Below are 21,913 nucleotides of genomic sequence, written 5' to 3' on the forward strand. Positions count from 1 at the left end.
AATTACATAGGTATGAGGGGCGAGTTAGCTAAAGTGTGATGTGGAGATGCCGGTGATGGACTGGGGTGGACAAATGTAAGGAGTCTTACAACACCAGGTTGTAGTCCAACAGCTTTATTTTAAATCACAAGCTTTCGGAGCTTTCCTCCTTCGTCAGGGTTCCACAAATGCACCGCCTATATAATCACAGAACAATGCCTGGTGATTACAGAGGAATTAGATTAAAAGGTATGACAGTAGATAAGCAGTGGCAGACATTTAAAGAGATATTTCAGAATTCTCAACGAATATACATTCCATTAAGAAGTGAAACCCCACAGGAAAAGCGATTCATCCGTGGCTAACTAAAGAAGTTAAGGATAGTATTAGATTAAAAGAAGAGGCTTACAGTGCTGCGAAGAATAGTTGTAAGCCTGAGGATTAGGAGAGTTTTAGAAACCAGCAAAGGATCACCAAAAAATTGATTAAAAAGGGAGAAAATGGAATATGAAAATGAAATATAAAAACAGATTGTAAGAGCTTCTACAAGTATGTAAAAAAGAGAGTAGCAAAAGTAAAAGTTGATCCCTTAGAGGCTGAGACAGGAGAAATTATAATGGGGAATAAGTAAATGGCAGAGACGTTAAACAAATATTTTGTATCTGTCTTCACAGTAGAAGACACAAAAAGCATACCAAAAATAGTGGGAAACCAAGGGGCAAATGTGAGTGAGGAACTTACAACAATTAATATCAGTAGAGAAAATGTATTTGAGAAACTAATGGGACTAAAAGCCGACAAATTCCCTGGACCTGATGGCCTACATCCTAGGGTTCTAAAAGAGGTGGCTGGAGACACAGTGGATGCATTGGTTGTGATCTTCCAAAATTCCCTAGAGTCTAGAACGGTCCTAGCGAATTGGAAGGTAGCAAATGTAACCCCGCTATTCAAGGAAGGAGGGAAGACAGAAAACAGGGAACTACAGGCCAGTTAGTCTCACATCAGATGTTGGGAAAATGCTAGAATCCATTATTAAGCATGTGGTAACAGGGCACTTAGAAAATCATAATATGATTAGGCAAAGTCAACATGGTTTTATAAAAGGGAAATCGTGTTTAACAACTTTGTTAGAGCAGGGTAGACAAAGGATTTCCAAAAGGCAGTCGATAAGCTGCCACATAAAAGGCTGTTACGCAAGATAAGGGCTCTTGGGGTTGGAGGGATAGAGGATTGGTTAACGGACAGAAAACAGAGTATGGATAAATGGATCATTTTCAGATTGGCAGGCTGTAACTAGTGGAGTGCCACAAAGATCAGTGTTTGGGCCTCAACTATTTACAATCTATATTAATGACTTAGATGAGGGGACCGAGTGTAATGCATCGAAGTTTGCTGACGATACAAAGGTAGATGGGAAAGTAAGCTGTGAGGAGGACAGGAAAGGGATATAGACAGGTTAGATGAGTGGGCAAGAAGGTGGCAGATGAAGTATAATGTGGGGAATTGTGAGGTTATTCACTTTGGTAGGAAGACAAGAAAAACAATATTTTTTAGATGGTGAGAAACTATTAAATGTTGGTGTCCTTGTACAAGAAACACAGAAAGTTATCATGGAGGTACAGCAAGCAATTAGGAAGGCAAATGGTATGTTATCCTTTATTGCAAGGGGGATTGAGTACAAGAGTAAAGAAGTCTTGTTACAATTGTAAAGGGCTTTGGTGAGACCACACCTGGAATACTGTGTGCAGTTTTGGTCTCCTTACCTAAAGAAGGATATTCTTGCCTTAGAGGCGATCCAACGAAGGTGGACTAGATTGATTGAGTAAAATGGGCCTATATTCTCTGGAGTTTAGAAGAATGAGCGATGATCTCATAGAAACATATAAGATTATGAGGTGACTTGACAGGGTTGATGCTGAGAGGTTATTTCCCCTGGCTGGTGGTCTAGAACTGGGGGTCATAATCTCAGGATAAGGGGTTGGCCATTTAAGACTGGGATGAGGATGAATTTCTTCACTCAGAGGGTTGTGAATCTTTGGAATTCTCTACCCCAAAGGGCTGTGGATGCTGAGTCATTGAGCGTATTCATGGCTGAGATAGATAGATTTTTTTTTTGGCTCTAGTGGAATCAAGGGATATGGGAATTGGGCGGGAAAGTGGAGTTGAGGTCAAAGATCAGCCATGATCTTATTGAATGGTGGAGTAAGCTTGAGGGGCCGTATGGCCTACTCCTGCTCCTAATTCTTATGTTCTTATCAGTGCTTCTCCCCCACCCCCCCTCACTGGTCCCTACAGATGATGAATGCTCACCACCTCCCCTCACTGCACCCGACAGATGTTCAGCACCCCCTTCTCTCAGCTCCCTACAGATGTTCCGTACTACTCCCTCACTGCTCACTCTAGATGATCAGTGCCCTCCCTCACTGCTCCCTACAGAAGATCAGTGCCCCCCTCACTGCTCCCTATAGATGATCAGTGCTGCCCTCCCTCACTGCTCCCTACAGATGAGCAATGGCCCTCCCTCACTGCTCCCTACAGATGAGCAATGGCCCTCCCTCACTGCTCCCTACAGCTGATCAGTGCCCTCCCTCACTGCTCCCCACAGAAGATCAGTGCCCCCCTCATTGCTCCCTATTGATGATCAGTGCCCCCCTCCTCTCTGCTCCCTATTGATGATCAGTGCTCCCATCCTCACTGCTCCCTGCTGTGTGATCTTCCTGTTTTGCACAAAAATCCTTGCTTATCAGTGAGAGTATGGATAGGTAGGTTTGTATTCTATCTCTTGGCTTCCCTTAATTTTGAGCCGTCGTGAAGAAAGTATATATAGGCTGTTATTGTTGAAAAGTATTGTACGGTATGTGTTATATTTGTAAGTGATCCATGGTTGATGTGTGCAACAGAAAATCCCAGAAGAGTTTTCAATTAAGGCAGTACTGCTAGATAACAAACCACTGAAATATAGTGTTCACTTTTCCCTAATTTTATACATTATGTTATCCATAAATATTTCAATTTTTCTTTAAACTTTTCAAACATTCAATAAATGTAAGAACATAACAAACATCAGAAATAGGAACAGGAGTAGGATATACGGCCCCTCGACCCTGCTCCGCCATTCATTAAGGTCGTGGATGATCTTCGACCTCAACTCCACTTTAAGAACATAAGAAATTGGAGCAGGAGTAGGCCAATCGGCCCCTCGAGCCTGCTCCGCCATTCAATAAGATCATGGCTGATCTGATCCCAACCACAAATCTAAAGAACACAAGTCGGAGCAGGACCCGGCCACATAGCCCCTGGGCCCTCTCCGCCACCCACAGGGCATTGACCGATCCGAACTCAGCTTCATGTCCAATTTCCTGCCCGCTCCCCATAACCCCTAATTCCCTTTACTTCTATAAGAAAACAGAACCTCTGACAGTACAGCACACCCTCAGTACTGCACTGGGAGTGTCAGCCTGGATTATGAGGCTCCAGTTTCTGGAATGGGTCTTGAACCCACGACCTTCTGACTCAGAGGCAAGAGGGTTACCAACTGAGCCACAGCTAACACCAGGTCCCCATGTACCTTGATTCCCTTTGAGTCCAAAAATCTATCGATCTCAGTCTTGAATATGCTCAACAACTTGAATATATTCACCACCCTCTGAGTGAAGAAATTCCTCCTCATCTCAGTCCTAAATGTCCAACCCCTTATCCTGAAATTATGTCCCCTGGTTCTAGACTGTCCAGCCAGGGGAAACATCCTTGCAGCATCAACCCTGTCAAGCCCTCTTAGATTCTTATATATTTCAATGAGATCACCTCTCATTCTTCTAAACTCCAGAGAGTATAGGCCCATTCTACTCAATCTTTCCTCACAGGACAACCCTCTCATCCTAGGAATCAATCTAGTAAACCTTCGTTGCACCGCCTCTAAGTCAAGTACATCCTTCCTTAGGTAAGGAGACCAAAACTGCACACACAACTCCAGGTGTGGTCTCACCAAAGCCCTGTACAGTTGCAGCAAGACTTCCTTACTCTTGTACCCCCTTGCAATAAAGCCAATATACCATTTGCCTTCCTAATTGCTCGCTGTACCTGCATGTTAACTTCCTGTTTCTTGTGTACAAGGATACCCAAATCCCATTGAACACCAACATTTAATAGTTTCTCACCGTTTTAAAAAAATATTCTGTTTTTCCAATTTTCTTACCAAAGTGAATAAACTCACATTTCCCCACAATATACTCCATCTGCCACCTTCTTGCCCACTCACTTAACCTGTCGACATCCCTTTGCAGACTCTTTGGGCTCTATTTTAGCACCCGCTATCGGGTGTGTTCCTGGCGGGGGGGGCTCCGAAAATCGGGGAATCCCGGAGCGGGTCGGGAGCCTGGCTCCAACCCGCCCACTTCCGGGTTCCCCACAGACGCGCCGACGTGCGCGTGCAGCCCGCATGTGAGACTCCCGCAGGCAATTAAAGCCAGCGGGGTGCCACTTGAGAGTATTTACCTTGGTATTTCAAGTCAGTAACAGACCTGATTAAGGGAATATGTCAGGAGAGGTGGGATTTTACAAACAACTGGGACTGTTTCCCATACAGGGGGAAACACTCCCAGTTGAAATGGACGTGTTGCAGCTGTCAGCCTGTGGCAGCTGCAAAGGTCCATTTGACAGGTGGGGGGGGGGGGAAGGAGAGAGACCCTCACTCAGTGCAGGAGGCCACTCTGTCACTTGGGACAAAGTTTGGCCTCCACCACCCTCCTCCTGACAATCAAATTCACCAACTTGCACACTTACCCCGGGGTCCAGAGACATGTACCTACCTTGCGGACCCCCTCAGATGTACATCTTCCGGATGGGGGCCGCCGTAGCTGCAGTCATGACCTCCTCGGAGGGCGAACAGCATCACCAGCCTCGCCGGCCAAGCCGTCCACCTCTGACACATGGAGCTCCACAACACAGTGCTGTGACACATCCACCTGCACAGCAGGAAGGGAGGGCAACCGCAGAGGGCACTACCCTCGCCACAGGGTCCACAGACCGAGGCTCAGCTTCCTGGACCTCTCTGAGCAGCAGTGCACATGAAGGCTCAGAGTCACTCGACATGTAGTCGTGGACATTTGCAGCCTCCTTCATGCCGAGCTGCTCCCGGCTGGCCCGAGCACCATCTTCTTACCTGTCGCTGTCAAAGTCACCACTGCATTCAACAACTTCTCCTCCGCATCCTTCCAGGGTGCCACCGGGGACATCGCCGACGTCTCTGTCGTCTGCACAAAAGAGCCCTGCAAATACACATACACCCACTTTGCAGTGACACAATGGGTGGCATCAGGTGTGGGTCTTCATTGTGGTCCTCAGGAAAGGGCATTATTGCACAAACCAGACAAGATTCACAAAGACGTGGCAGTAGTGGTGCCAATATAATATGTGATGTGAGTTGCTCAGAAATTAAATATAAGTAAAAACCGTGACAAACCCACAAACACCCTTGTGCATCCCCTTCATGCTCACAACACGTTTGCCTTACGCTTCCTACTGCACATATATGATGCATGCCCTGTGGCTGCAGCACAGGTAGTGGCAGGTTGAGTGAGGCTGACTGTGAAAGGGATGCATGAGAGGGTGAGTATGAGATAGAGCCATGAGATTGTATGAGGATTGGGTTGAGTGGTAGTGGCGGGATGAGTACTGGTGAGGTGAGTAACTGCAGGGAAGATGAGGATGTGCTTTGAGTGGGTGTGAGGGGTGATGTGACAGAGTAGTGTTGGCAGTGCAGAAGGAGATGTGGGGTGGGGGCGGTGATGTGGCAGATGAAGTGTACTCACTTTGGCTGACCTACTTAGGTCATTGCAGCGTCTCCTGCACTGTATGCAGGTGGGCGATATGTTGGTGGTGCAGGTGACCTCCTCTGCCACCTCGAGCCAGGCCTTCCTGGTGGCAGAGGCAGGCCGCTTCCTCCCGCCCGCCGGGTGGAGGATCTCTGTCCTCCCCCTCCTCCTCACCCCATCTAATGATACCTGGAGTGAGGCATCATTAAACTGGGAGCAGCCTTCCCCCTGGGCTGCTCCATGCTGTATTTTTTCCTATTTGTTGCAGCATCTGTCAGTGGAGGACTGCCCCTTTAAATAGAGCTCCTCCAGCTGACAGAGCTTACTGCGCATGCGCAGTCCACCCGACGCGCAGATCAGCAGTGGGGAACCCGGAAGACCAGGTAAGTGGATCCAATTAGGCTGCGATCGCGCGCGGGGCAGACTGATTTTGCCTGGCACGTTACCCACGCACCCATTAGCCCCCCCCCCCCCCCGCGAACCTGCAGCCCTGGCAATATTGAGCCCTTTGTGTCCTCTTCACAGCTTACTTTCCCACCTAGCTTTGTATCGTCAGCAAACTTGGATGCATTACATTTGGTCCCTTCATCAAAGTCATTAATATGGATTGTAAATAGCTGAGGCCCAAGCACTAATCCCTGCGGCACCCCACTAGTTACAACCTGCCAACCCGAAAATGACCCATTATTCCTACTCTCTGTTTTCAGTCCTCTATCCATGCTAATATATTACCCCCAATCCCATGAGCCCTACATTTCTGTAACAACCTCTTATGCGGCATCTTATTGAATGCCTTTTGAAAATCCAAATATACTACATCCACTAGTTCCCCCTTATCTACATTTATATGCATCTTGAAATATATATGAAAAAGAAAGACTGTTGTGTCTAGAAAATGAAAATTGACAGCCATAAAATCTATTTTCTTTTCTCTAAATTTAATGCTTGACTAAGCAACAGATAATTCAAATGATTGTTCAGTCAAATGTTCGCTGGATGTCATATCTCCTCATATTCGTACTTGTATGTTTAACACATGGTACATTAATAAAGCTGCTTTAGAAATGAAACTGTTTCCTGTTTTATGTGACAGGAAAAAGATCAAGCTAAGATGATATGGAATGGAGGCAAGAGTCAAAAGGCAGAATCATCTGGAAAATCAATAAGTAACAGGTAATGCAACAATAACATATTCATGCTTCAGCAACAATTCATACTCTTTGAGTAAATTTTGTAATAAAATGACTATAAACATATGAGCTTTGCTGTACCTCATCAACAGCTAACCACAACCTGTATCTGTGTAGGGACAGCTGCAGAATTGCATTTTCTAACATCTATATTCAAAGTGAAAATAGAAATGAAATTTTTATTATCAGTTTTTCCTTTAAACTGTCTTAACTTTACTGCCTATAGGTAGAAACATTGGCAATGTTTTAAGATACATTCTGTGGAAATACTGCTAGTGTTGCACCTATACTGTAATCAATTTGTCTATACATAATTTAAACGTCTTCATATAGCATGTCATGCATTAATTACATAGGGTGGCAAATTAAATCTGTCTGCCATACTTTCTAATTGACTCAAATAAACAACTTAACCATGCTGATTCATTGTAATAAGACCTGGAGCAACCTCACAGAAAAGCAGCAGTCACATTGCTCAATTTATTTTTTCAAATTAGTTTCAGCTAGCATCATGGTTTCATAGAGTGTTTGGCTTGTTTCTGTGCTGTTACATTCTTTCAGCCTATGAAGTCTATGCTGGTATGTTTCTGCACATGAGCCACCTCGTCTAATCCCACTTTCCTGCTTGCTTTTCATGCCTTTTGAAAATCCAAATATACTGCATCCACTGGTTCCCCTTTATCTACCCTGCTGTTTACATCCTCAAAAAACTCTAATAAATTTATCCAACAAAACTTGGAAATGTAGTAAACAGTGAGGAGGATAGTAATAGACTTCAAGAGGACATAGACAGCCTGGTGGAATGGGCGGACGCATGGCAGATGAAATTTAACACAGAGAAGTGCGAAGTGATACATTTTGGCAGGAAGAATGAGAGGCAATATAAACTAAATGGTACAATTCTAAAGGGGGTGTCGGATCAGAGAGACCTTGGGGGTATGTGTGCACAAATCTTTGAAGTTAAAAAAGCATACGGGATCCTGGGCTTTTTAAATGGTACAAAAGCAAGGAAGTTATGTTAAACCTTTATGAAACACTGGTTCAGCCACAACTGGAGTATTGTGTCCAATTCTGGGCACCGCACTTTAGGAAGGATGTGAAGGCCTTAGAGTGGGTACAGAAACGAATTACTAGAATGGTTCCAGGGATGAGGGACTTCAATTACATGGATAGATTGGAGGAACTGGGGTTGTTCTCCTTAGAGCAGAGAAAGTTAAGAGATTTGATAGAAGTGTTCAAAATCATGAAGGGTTTAGATAAAGTAAATGAAGAGAAACTGTTACTATTGGCGGAAGGGTCGAGGACCAGAGGACACAGATTTAAGGTGATTGGCAAAAGAACCAAAGGCAACATGAAGAACTTTTTTACGCAGTGAGTAGTTATGATCTGGAATGCGTTGCCTGAAAGGGTGGTAGAAGTAGATTCATTCTTGGCTTTCAAAAAGGAATTGGATAAATACTTGAAGGGAAAACATTTGTAGGGCTATGGGGAAAGAGCGGGGGAATGGGACTAACTGAATTGCTCGTACAAGGAGCTGGCATAGGCTCGATGGGCCAAATGACTTCCTTCTGTGCTGTAACCATACCATGATTCTATGAAAAGGGAATTGGATAAATACTTGAAGGGAAAAAATTTACAGGGCTGTGGGATAAATTGGATAGCTCTTTCAAAGAGCCGGCAGAGGCAGGATGGGCTGAATGGCCTCCTTCTCTGCTGTAACATACTATGATACTATGTTGTGGTCATAAACAGAAGACAGGGAAGAAACAATCCAGAGATGAAGTTTGAGGCTCTGTATTGGAACAAAGTTGACCTTTGAATGTCCACGAACCGATGCCCAGGTTCAAACCCAGTTGAGGAGAGGGAGTGAATCAAGGAGCCCTTCAACAACAACAACTTGCATTTATATAGCGCTTTTAACATAGCGAAACGTCCCAATGCGCTTCACAGGAGCTTAAAATTGATACCGAGTCGCATAAGGAGACATTAGGACACGTCACCAAATGGTTGGTCAAAGAGGTAGCTTTTAAGCAATATCTTAAAGGAGGAGAGAGAGGTGGGAGGCAAAGAGGTTTGAGGAGGGAGTACCAGAAGGCTAGAAGGCATTGCTGCCAATGGTGGGACAAAAGAAGTGGGGGATGTACAAGAGCCCAGAATTGGAGGGCTGAAGGACGTTACAGAGATAGGAAAGGATGAGGCCATGGAGGGATTTGAAAATAAGGATGAGAACTTTAAAATCGAGACATTGTCAGACCGGGAGCCAATGTCGGTCAGCGAGCACAGGAGTGATGGGTAAATGAGACTTGATGCGAGTTATGATCTAAGCAAGCAGAGTTTTGGAGCTTAAGTCTGTGGAGGGTGGAAGATGGGAGGTTGGCCAGGAGGCATTGGATTAGTTGAGTATGGAGGTAACAAAACATAGATGAGAGTTTCAGTAGCAGAGAGGCTGAGGCAGGGGTGGAGACGGGCGATATTACGGAGGTGGAAGTAGGAGGTCTTGGTAATGGAGACACTATGGGTTCGGAAGCTCAGCTCAGGGTCAAATAGGACGCCAAGGTTGCTAACAGTCTGGTTCAGCCTGAGACAGCGGCCGTGGAGGGAGTCGAATCGGTGGCTGGGGAACCTAGTTTGTGGCGGGGGCCAAAGACAATGGCTTCGGTATTTGCAATGTTTAATTGGAAGAAATTTATGCTTATCCAGTACTGGATGTCGGACAAGCAGCATGACAGCATAGAGGCAGTGGAGGGATTGAGAGAGGTGGTGGTGAGGTAGAGCTGGGTATCGTCAGCATACATATGGAACCTGACGTGTCTTCAGATGATGTCGCTGAGGGGCAGCAAGTAGATAAAAAATAGGAGGGGGCCAAGGATAGATCCCTGGGGGACTCCAGAGGTACCGATACAGGAGCAGGAAGAGAAGCCATTGCAGGAGTTTCTCTGGCTACAACAAGGGACAGATGGGCACTGTAGGCTGGAATAGGTTAGGTTAAACTTGAAGAGGTTGAGTGGCAGAGCAGAGTCATGTCAGTCGAGGCATACAGACCACAGTACTGATGGAAGAGGAGCCCAGGAGTCAGGGGGACCAAATGTGAGCAGAGTACCAGTCACCAAAAAGAGCAAAGATTAAAAACACAGAACAAACAGACTCAAGGATGGACAATGTGCTCTGAACAGGTAGCTCCAACCTGTAGCATTACAGATAAAGCTAAAATATACTCACTATTAGGAGCTGGGGATCTTAAGCAGCGGGGAAGTAGAGACCTGAGGGGGGGGGAGTACAAAGATGGCTAAGTATGGAGTTGCAAAGGAGAGGTCGGGAGCTGCCAGCACAGGAACCATCTGGAAAAAAATGCATGTTTGTCCAATTTAGTCGTACCACCTTCCACTGTGTATATGAAGGTAAGTGACTGCTCAACATAAATTGTGGCCAGGAGTTTCCTCGGAACTGCTCCCACTCCACCACTGTAACTTCAGGGTTTCCGCCACACTTCTGACAAAGTTACGGTGGCAAATTGGGAGCAGATCCAATGAAACTTCCGGTCTGTGAATCTTAACATTTTCCATGCAATTGGCTACTGCATCCCTGTTGGGGAAGGGAAAATCAGCCAGGGTTCCCACTACTGTTTACTATACAGTGACCTCTATTGAAAGTACACATTAAATACAGAAACAGATTTTGTTCTGATGTGCTTCACAGAAATATAACTTCCAACACTCATCATCAATACTCACCAGTGAATATTAGCCATTTCGTACTGGAGGAAACTACCGCCTGTTGAACTGCACCCCAGAAAGATAGTCAATGCCTACAGGAAAAGGAAGAAAATTGGAGGGGAAAAAAGGAGGGAGGTCCACTAAAGTCTGCATCTCCAGACAACTCAGGAGAGAAAGTCAGCATGTCATACTGGCTGCTCATCAATTCATTTGCACTGCTGCTCCTTCATCTCCAAGTGTCCTTAGCTTCCTCAGCCATATCACTTTTTTTATTCATTTATGGGATGTGGGCATTGCTGGCAAGGCCAGCATTTATTGCCCATCCCCAACTGCCCTTAAGAGCCGCCGCCTTGAACCGCTGCAGTCCGCGTTGTGAAGGTTCTCCCACAGTGCTGTTAGGTAAGGAGTTCCAGGATTTTGACCCAATGATAATGAAGGAATGGCAATATATTTCCAAGTCAGGATGGTGTGTGACTTGGAGGGGAACGTGTAGGTGGTGGTGTTCCATTCACCTGCTGCCCTTGTCCTTCTAGGTGGTAGAGGTCGCGGGTTTGGGAGGTGCTGTCGAAGAAGCCTTGGCGAGTTGCTGCGGTGCATCTTGTAGAAGGCATACACTGCAGCCACGGTGCGCCAATGGTGGAGGGAGTGAATGTTTAAGATGGTAGATGGAATGCCAGTCAAGCGGGCTGCTATGTCCTGGATGCTGTCGAGGTTCCTGAGTATTGTTGGAGCTGCACTCATCCAGGCAAGTGGAGAGTATTCCATCACACTCCTGACTTGTGCCTTGTAGGTGGTGGAAAGGCTTTGGGGAGTCAGGAGGTGAGTCACTCGCTGCAGAATACCCAGCCTCTGACCTGCTCTTGTAGCCGCAGTATTTATTTGGCAGGTCCAGTTAAGCGTCTGGTCAATGGTGACCACCAGGATGTTGATGGTGGGGGATTCAGCAATGGTAATGCCATTGAATGTCAAGCGGAGGTGGTTACACTCTCTCTTGTTGGAGCAGGTCATTGCCTGGCACTTGTGTGGTGTAAATGTTACTTGCCACTTATCAGCCCAAGCCTGAATGTTGTCCAGAGGCACGGACTGCTTCATTACCTGAGGGGTTGCAAATGGAAATGAACTCTGTGCAATCATCAGCAAACATCCCCACTTCTGATTTCATGATAGAGGGAAGCTCATTGATGAAGCAGCTGAAGATGGTTGGGCCTAGAACACTGCCCTGAGGAACTCCTGCAGCAATGACCTGGGGCTGTGATGATTGGCCTCCAAGAACCACTACCATCTTCCTTTGTGCTAAGTATGACTCCAGCCACTGAGAGTTTTCCCCCTGATTCCCATTGACTTCAATTTTACTAGGGCTCCTTGATGCCACACCCGGTCAAATGCTGCCATGATGTCAAGGGCAGTCACTCTCACCTCACCTCTGGAATTCAGCTCTTTCGTCCATGTTTGGACCACGGCTGTAATGAGGTCTGGAGCCGAGTGGTCCTGGCGGAACCCAAGCTGAGCATCGGTGAGCAGGTTATTGGTGAGTAAGTGCCGCTTGATAGCACTGTCGATGACACCGCCCATCACTTTACTGATGATTGAGAGTAGACTGATATGGCAGTGATTGGCCAGATTGGATTTGTCCTGCTTTTTGTGGACAGGACATACCTGGGCAATTTTCCACTTTGTCGGGTAGATGCCAGTGTTGTAGCTGTACTGGAACAACTTGGCTAGAGGTGCAGCTAGTTCTGAATCACAAGTCTTTAGCACTACAGCCAGGATGTTGTCTGGGCCCATAGCCTTTGCTGTATCCAGTGCACTCAGCTTTTCCTTGATATCACATGGAGTGAATCGAATTGGCTGAAGACTGGCTTCTGTAATGGTGGGGATCTCGGGAAGAGGCCGAGATGGATCATCCACTTGGCACTTCTGACTGAAGATGGTTGCAGTGCTTCCGCCTTGTCTTTTGTCCTCACTTGCTGGACTCTGCCATCATTGAGGATGGGGATGTTCACAAAGCCTCCTCCTCCCGTTAGTTGTTTAATCATCCACCACCATTCACGACTGGATGTGGTGGGACTGCAGAGCTTTGTTCTGATCCGTTGGTTGTGGAATCGCTTAGCTCTGTCTATAGCATGCTGCTTCTGCTGTTTAGCATGCATGTAGTCCTGTGTTGTAGCAATGCCATGCCATGACGTTACAGATTGTGATGGAATACAATTCTGCTGTTGATGATGGCCCGCAGCGCCTCATGGATGCTCAGTTTTGAGCTGATAGATCTGTCTGAATCGTTCCCATTTAGCAAGGTGGTAGGTGCCACACAACATGATGGACGGTATCCTCAGCGTCTTCGTCTCCACAAGGTCTGTGCGGTGGTCACTCCTACCAATACTGTCATGGACAGATGCATCTGCAACAGGTAGATTGGTGAGGACGAGGTCAAGTAGGTTTCTCCCTCGTGTTGGTTCTCTCACCACCTGCCGCAAGCCCAGTCTGGCAGCTATGTCCTTCAGGACTCAGCCAGTTCGGTCAGTAGTGGTGCTACTGAGCCACACTTGGTGATGGACACTGAAATGCCCCACCCAGAGTACATTCTGTGTCCTTGCTACCCTCACTGCTTCCTCCAAGTGTTGCTCAACATGGAGGGGTACTGATTTATCAGCTGAGGGAGGGCGGTAGGTGGTAATTAGCAGGAGGATTCCTTGCCCATGTTTGACCTGATGCCATGAGACGTCATGGGGTCCGGAATCAATGTTGAGGACTCCCAGGGCCACTCCATCCTGACTATATATCACTGAGCTGCCACCTCTGATGGGTCAGGACACACCCAGGGATGGTGATGGAGGAGGCTGGGACGTTGGTTGAAATGTATGATTCTTTGAGTATGGCTATGTCAGGCTGTTGCTTGACTAGTCTGTGGGACAGCTCTCCCAATTTTGGCACAAGTCCCCAGATGTTAGTGAGAAGGACTTTGCATGGTCGACTGGGCTTGGTTTGCCTTTGTCATGTCCGGTGCCCAGTGGTCCGTCCTGTTTTATTCTTATTATGTCTTTTTATTGCTGTGGCTGATCTAAGTCTCTTCCTAACAGCACTGTGGGAGAACCTTCACCACACGGACTGCAGGGGTTCAAGAAGGCGACTCACCACCACCTTCTCAAGGCCAATTAGGGATGGGCAATAAATGCTGGCCTCGCCAGCGATGCCCACATCTCATGAACGAATTTTAAAAAAACTTTTGCAAAGCGTTAGCAGATCTTTCCATTACAGTGCAACAAAAGGGTTGTTAATCCTTCAACAATAACTTCTGCATGATTCGGGTACTAGTGGTTATTAAACAAGCTTTAATATATTGTCACAACACAACTATCTTCAGATGACAAGCAATCAATACAACCTTGTTCCCAAATTCAAGATTGATCAGATCTGACCTCCGTGGACTGCCTGCGGCTATGGACTTCTGCCTGTCCTCTTGAGAGCTCTCACATTGAGCGGGAGCATGCCCTATCTTTATACTATTCATCAACTGTATTCTGTATGTAAGCATCTCTGTCCTTTTCTCCTAGTTGTAAATCAACTCATGCCCAATCTGACTCTGTTAAACAACCAGAGATGAGCCATACCATGTTAGTGTGGCTATCTCATCCCTTAACTCTGCTGCGTAAACAGTTTGTTCCTTTTATGCCTAGGACCTCTTTATATGAGTGTAGACACATTCACGGACTTGCACAGCTCCACCATGTCTATTGTTTACGTAGCCTTTCAATGTTATCAGTTCTTATGGAATGTGGGCCTTATCCTCCCTGTTGTTCTGCTGTGTGAGTTGTCCTTGTTTTCACAGAGATGCTGAACCACGCCCCCCTCTACATCGCCCTCTTGCTAAATGTCTGGGGCGCTATGCAAGCTATGTGAAATGGGATTCTTGTTTATTCCTAGTTTTAAACCATATTCTTACGTTAAGTCAATGCTAATGCTTACTGTAATTGTGATGGTGACAGGTGGTATTGTGGTGACTGATCCCCTTTGAATACTGTTGAAAACAACTGGGGTAGAAATTGATTATGGCCCCTTTCCAGGCGCAAAACCAAGGGCACACAGGTAATGCGCACCCCAACCCGAACTTGGGTCTTGGGCCTCAATAATTTGAGTGAGTTGTCAGCTCGTCCATTTCAACGAGATCAATTTTGGGCCGCTTGCCTCACGAGCAGAACCCTCAGGTAAGTCCTCGGGGGGGAGCATAAAGGGAGGGGGGCATCCACATCAAGCTCTGAAAAAAGAAATAACTCTCCTTTTTGGAGGCAGCCGTTTTCTCGGCCTCATCCGCGATAGGAAAACCCAATGCCTGTTCCGCTCAGGGCAGCATTCATTATCGTATGCGAGGGCCTAAATCCTGCTTTAGGTGGCCACCTTTACCAATATGGCAGTGCCCAAAACGCAGGCACAGATTGCGTACGGACACTGCGCCCCGAAATTGGCCCTGTTTTAAACGGGCGCAACAAAGACTAATTTCTACCTCCTTGTTTCTCCTTGCACTATGAAGAGAGTATTTGGAACATTACTTTTACCATCACTGCTACATCCTTGCTAACACTTCACTATGTAATGCAATATTTTTTGCGTATACTTTTAACAGCTGCTACTTTCACATGTCCTGTGCTGCTGCTTTTTAATAATATTGTTGTTGTTTCTGAAATCGTACAACTTTTTCCAGACTTTTCGCCAGCTCCTCCAAGTCGTGGACACCAAGTTGACATGTCTATTACATATCTCCATGTCTCCATGTTTTTTTGGGGAGCCATCTTTCCCCATCAAAAATTTTCCATTACGCAATACACTAGGACAGTCTGTGCAACAGTCTTTAGGACTTTGCCACTCAGCCATTTTGCAAAAGTATTCTGCACTCCACTGGATTCATTAACTTTTTGTCATTTATATCAGTTAATATGCTCATGAGCTGCTGGAGAAGCATTAAAAAAATCATTATTATAGGTATGTCATGATTGATTTCTTTGATGTTCCTGGTAATGCAGCTGAATTAAACAAAACTGAAACTTTCAAAATTGTGTGCATTTTTTTAGCAGGTTGTAAATAACTATAAAAAGGGTTCTTAACTGTTTTTTGAACAAAGAGAAAAATAATGATTGTTTAATCTAATGACAGAAGACACATTTTATAGGATAATTCAGCAGAATTCTGGTCCTTGTTAGCAACAAAGAGAAATCGATTTGCCTTCTGGTACAGTATTGATTGAAAAATCTCTTCTGTCTGTTTTTCATACAAATCAATCCAGGTAGTCAATAGTCCTTGTACAGGTATGAATCTTTGGGCTATAAACTGGTTTCAGATCCAAAATAGGCGCCAGAAGCCGGAGACCTGAGGCTTGTCTGAATTTGAGCCTCGGGCCACGTGAGCATAATTTCGGCAAGCTGGGTACAGCAATTGGGTGTCCAGAGGTAGCTCGCCAGTTGTCGAATTTGGGACGACTGCAACACGGCCAAAAGTCCTCTGGTAAGTCCTTGGAAGGGAGGAGAATGGGAAGGGGGTGAGCACGGGCCGGCAGTGACCTTCAGGAGTGTTGTGGAGAATGACATTCCTGCTCCTCCTGGCTCCAGAGGAAGGTAAAATTAAAAAGAAGAAACTTACCCTTTTTTGGCAGGTTCCAGCGGCCCCTTTAAGAACTGTTGGTCAGGCCGCAGCGAGAACAGGAAAAGCTGAACGGAGCATGTTGGCCGCATGCTCCACTCACCACTGGCCAATTTTCAAGAGAGGTCTTCAAACAGGCATTAGGCTCCTCATTATCATATGCAAGGGGCCTAATGCCCATTTTAAGGTGGCCGCCATGGACAACTGAATATTGCCTGCTAAAATAACGTTGAATGTTTTTAGGCACTCTTGTGGCTCTTGCTCCTGTTTGGCACCTGACAAACATGCGTATCAAGGTCCAATTTCTCCCCCTATATTTCTTCTCTTCTGAAGAATCTTGCTTCACACCACTTGTCCTGCTTCCTTCCCTGAGGTCTTGAGACAGAGGTAGATGCTTTTTCATTTGGAGCTTTGGTTATAAGTACATATCTAATAGCATCTTCAACACATTATTATGGCGTAGCTACATAGCACCCATATTTGTGGCTCTGAACATTAGCTCTCATCAGTTCTATTATTGTTGCAAAGATATAACAGGGCACTTGTTCTTAATTGCAACTTTCGCTTCTAATTTTTGAGAGACATTCAATTTACTCATACCCTCTTTGTATCATCCTCAGCTAATGGGAGCTGTGTGCAATATTATCTGAAGAGAACAAGACTGACACTTTAATTTGCCGTAGCCACAGCCCATATTATGGTTTTACCATTTGACCTATGAAATATTAGGGTACATTTCTTTTGACCAGAAAACAGGGAGCACTGGGAATGGACTTGCTGAAAAGGGCAACTGGCATCTTGTCTAGCCTGGTTTCTCAGTCTTTTATGATCTACTTGTTGCCTAGATTCTTTAATATTTAAATTTTAGGGGTGAAATGCCTCAATGTTAGCTAACAATCAGCATGAGACTGTGTTCTAATGTTATTTCGTTGAATGATAAAGGATAAAAAACTACATTTATTATGGTTGAAAATAGCTTTATGCTAGCATACAACCTTCATATTGCAGGCCTACTCCTTTTCCTGGGTCTAACCTATTGCTTAATTACAACTGTGACACAGCACTTACTAGTGTTGAAGGAACTTTTCTAAATTCTTATAGTCAAGCTGTTATATTATTACCTAATTTTGTTTGATACTCTCACTGACTTTTATTGCTAAAATTATTTCCAGGGGGAATTTCACCCCTTTTGCTATCGATTCTAGGGGCTGAAAAGCCACGACCCTTCCACCGCACTTTTGCACTAACTCCAGGAGTGCAGCAGAAAGGCTTCAAAATAGGCCAGAACCTGACTACGCCGGATCCTGATATTCCCCCAGAGTTTTTGTTGGGGTAAGATCCTGCACCCGGTCCAAACAAACTGAGTAGCATAGGTGAGATATGGCTGGGCATAGGGACTTACAGGCTGGGAGTTCCTGTGGCCCCAGCCTAGGATACACCAGGGATGGCATTGCAGCCAGTTTGCTAAACTTTGAGATCATTGGTGGATGCGAGGCTCACCTAGAGGCCAAAGCCTAGGTAGTGGCCCAGAGAGGAGACAAATTTCTTAGAAGCTTTTTGTCCCCCTTACAAATGGGACCGAGGGGGCAATTGTTCTTTCTTTTCTTGGGGGGGAGGGGTGGGGAGAGCTGCCATTTCCTTGGACCTGCCTGAGTCTGCCAGGTTTTACAGCTTCCATCGGCGGATACGCAGCGGAGATCCGGTGTGTGCGCTTGCCCGGGATATTTAAACTTCATGGAATATTAACAGTAAATCTACCTCTATAATTTGTTTAGTTCCTCTACAGAATTGTGGAAACCAGTCTTATTAGTAGGTGATGATATAAGTGTGCTTCAGATGCCTTGAGAAGAATAATTTTGGCAAAGAAAATCATCACACTCTATATTCTCCTGTCCGCCTGCCAAACTCAGCTTTAGTATTTCTAATTTACAAAATAGGTAAATGTGATATACTAGAAGCAGTACAGTAAAAGCTCTGAAAACGGCAATGCTGCCACCCATAATTTCAGTTTCTTTGTCAGTACAAGCACTAAAACTACAATTTCTGCTACTATCCCAACTGTTCAAATTGTGTCTGTTACTGAGCCTTCCAGCTACTCTAACTTTAGTTGTTGCTGTTCCCCTTCTTCTGCAAGTGTTGGCCTTCATGATTCTCAAAATATTCTACTGTGTCTGTGAGGCTTGTGTACAGTCATTTGTGAATCAATGTCATTGCTACGGTATGAGTGAACATAAGCGATATTCTCTTGCTTTTCTTTCCAGACTTTACAGTATGAAGCAATTACCACCCTTCCTAATGAAACACTGACACATGTTCTTTGGTCTTCATTCAAGATCAATTGCCAGAGTGGAACTTGGTCCTCACCAAACACCATTTTCCACTGTTGGCGTAATATATGCGTCCTAATAACCCTACACATCTAACAGTAATTTTAGTTCCAACATCAGACTCACATGTACTCACTTACTATTGCCTATTTTGTTGATTGTTTCTTTTTTCTTCACTGGAGTGCCACAGAACCTATTAAATATAAAATATTAAATGTACATATTAAATGTGCACTGAAAGATTTAGTGGTGCACTGGACTACTCAGTTTAACTGAGCACAATTTCTCTCTTTGTGCACAGTGATTGCATCTATAGGAAGGATTAGGCAATCCAATGGTCCTGGCAAGGATCAGCACTTGCAGGGAATGCAAGACGTGAAATTGCCAGTCTATTCATACGTAAAATCATGGACAGCATGCCCACAATTCCCTGACCTGTGCTCTCTACAACCACTGCTCCTCGCTGGAACTGGCGAATTGTGGAATCACCCTTAATATATTTTGAAACAGATACTGTACTCTCTTTAAATTAGCTATCAGACACCACAGACTAAGCTATCATCTGCCCTTCTTCCCATCATGTACTTTTTTGTGTGTGTTTGTACGTGTGTCCTGATTTATATAGCTGTCCTGTAGCATAAATGAGACTGATGCAAAAGGGATGATGGTGCAAGGCAAGGAGGGTGGTAATGGGACAAGTAAAGAAACAAAAGAGGAGCTGTAAATGGCAACATCAGAACCATCGCCAACATCGGCTGTCCGAAAAAATGGGAGCAATGGTTATGATCTAAAGTTATTGAAATCAGTATTAAGTCTAGAAGGTTGTAAAGTGCCTAATCGAAAGATGAGGTGCAGTGCCTCGAACTTCCGTTGAGCTTCATTGGAACATTTCCACCGCGATGCCACCACCAAACACATCTTCCCCTCCCCTCCCCTTTCAGCATTCTGAAGAGACCGCTTCCTCCGGACACCCTGGTCAACTCTTCCATCATCCCCAACACCTGCTGTTCTACCCACGGCACCATCCCATTTGAGCACAGGAGATGCAACACCTGCCCCTTCACCTCCTCCCTTCCCACCATCCAGGTGAAACAGCGATTTACTTGTACTTCTTTCAGTTTAGTATACTGTATTCGCTGTTCACAATGCGGTCTCCTCTACACTGGGGAGACCAAATGCAGATTAGGTGATCGCTTTGCTGAATACCTCCGCTCAGTCTGCAAGCGTGACCCTGACCTTCCGGTCACTTGCCATTTTAATTCCCACTCCCACTCTGACCTCTCTGTCCTCGGCCTCTTACACTGTTCCAATGAAGCTCAACGGAAGCTCAAGGAGCAGCACCTCATCTTTCGAATAGGCACTTCACAACCTCTGGACTCAACATTGATTTCAATAACTCCAGATCATAACTACTGCTCCCATTTTTTCAGATAGCAGGTGCTGGTAATGGTTCTGATGTTGCCATTTACAGCTCATCTAGACCCATCTTTTGTTTCTTTACTTGTCCCATGACCACCCTCCTCGCCTTGCACCGTCATCCCTTTTGTCATTTAATCACTCCTGCCCTCCACCCTATCAGAGACCTTCCCTTTTGTTCTTTCCTCCCCTCCCCTTCCTCCCTCCCCCCTTTCCCTGGCTCTGTACCTGCTTAAAAACCATTTAATCTTCAACATCTTCTAGTTCTGACGAAGGGTCATTGACCTGAAAAGTTTACTGTGTTTCTTTCTCCACAGATGTTGCCTGACTTGCTGAGTATTTCCAGCATTTTCAGTTTTTATTTCAGATTTCTAGCACCTCAACAGAGCTGGGACCAATGTTCTTGCGGGCAGGTTCGCTAGTTCTGTGGGGGAGGGTTTAAACTAATTTGGCAGGGGTGGCACCAGGATGTAGCATTGGAAAGGAGAAACAAGGTGCATAAAGGATTGGGAGAGACAGATAGTACTAGAGTAAGAAATAGTACTGTATTAGATAGGATCAGACTAAGAGAGAATACAAGAAAGTCTAAGATAGGTTTACAAAGTGTATGTATGTAAATGCATGAAGCGTAGTAAACAAGGTTTGTGAGCTGCAGGCGCAATTAGCCACATGGGAAAATGATGTGGCGATATCAGAGACCTGGCTCAAAAAAGGGTAGTATTGGGTACTAAATATTCCTGGATACAAGGTGTTCAGGAAAGATAGGGAAGGAAAAAAAGGAGGGGGGTGGGTGGCAGCATTGATTAAGGAGAATATTGCAGTGCTGCAGAGAGAGGATATCCTGGAGGGGTCAAGGACGGAATCTATTTGGTTAGAGTTAAAAAACAATAGAGGTGCCTTGACACTACTAGGGGTAGTCTATAAGCCACCAACTAGTAGGAAGGATATAAAGGAGCAAGTTTGCACTAATCTATGTGCAAGAACCATAGATTAGTGATAATGCGGGTCTTCAACTATCCTAATATAGACTGGGTTACTAATAATGTAAGGGGCAAAGAGAGGGAGGAATTTTTGAAGTGTGATCAGGAGAACTTTCTTGACCAGTATGTTTCCAGCCCAATGAGGAAGGAGTCATTGCTGGATCTGGTCCTGGGAAATGAGGTGGGCCAAGTGGAGCAAGTGTCAGTGGGGGAACATTTAGGGAATAGTGATCATAGTATAATGTTTAGATTTTTGTAAACAATTTTACAACACCAAGTTATAGTCCAACAAATTTATTTTAAATTCCACAAGCTTTCGGAGGCTTCCTCCTTCGTCAGGTGAACGGTGTGGTTCACCTGACCGTTCACCTGACGAAGGAGGAAGCCTCCGAAAGCTTGTGGAATTTAAAATAAATTTGTTGGACTATAACTTGGTGTTTTAAATTGTTTACAATTGTCAACCCCAGTCCATCACCGGCATCTCCACATCAATGTTTAGATTAGCTGTGGAAAAGGACAAGGACCACTCTAAAGTAAAAATACTCAATTTCAATGGGATGAGAACGGATCTGGCCCGGGTAAATTCGAATCAAAGATTGGCAAGCAAAACTGTAAATGAACAAGCTTCAAAGTCTTCAAAGAGGAGATGGTTTGGGTACAATCTAGAAGCATTCCCACAAGGGAGAAAGGTAGGGCAACAAAAACCAAAGCTCTCTGGATGACAAAAGAGGTAGAGAGTAAGATGAATCAGAAAAAAGGGGTGTATGACAGATGTCAGGTTGATAATACAAGTGAGAACCAGGCTGAATATAGAAAGTACAGAGGGGAGGCGAAAAAGGAAATAAGAGGGGCAAAGAGAGAGTATGA

General features: G+C 45.2%; 1 protein-coding gene across 7 annotated transcripts in view; it reads left to right on the top strand.

Moving 5' to 3' along the window:
• map9 (microtubule-associated protein 9) overlaps window positions 1–21,913 on the top strand; it is a 232,424-nt gene that overhangs the window by 150,569 nt on the left and 59,942 nt on the right. For all 7 annotated transcript variants that reach the window (XM_067992825.1, XM_067992841.1, XM_067992820.1 and 4 more), the window contains one exon: window positions 6,886–6,965. In XM_067992825.1, the coding sequence (XP_067848926.1) occupies window positions 6,886–6,965 (80 nt within the window). The remainder of the gene's footprint in view (window positions 1–6,885; window positions 6,966–21,913) is intronic.

Source organism: Heptranchias perlo, chromosome 1 (assembly GCF_035084215.1).
Source record: "Heptranchias perlo isolate sHepPer1 chromosome 1, sHepPer1.hap1, whole genome shotgun sequence".
NCBI classification, from domain to species: Eukaryota; Metazoa; Chordata; class Chondrichthyes; order Hexanchiformes; family Hexanchidae; genus Heptranchias; species Heptranchias perlo.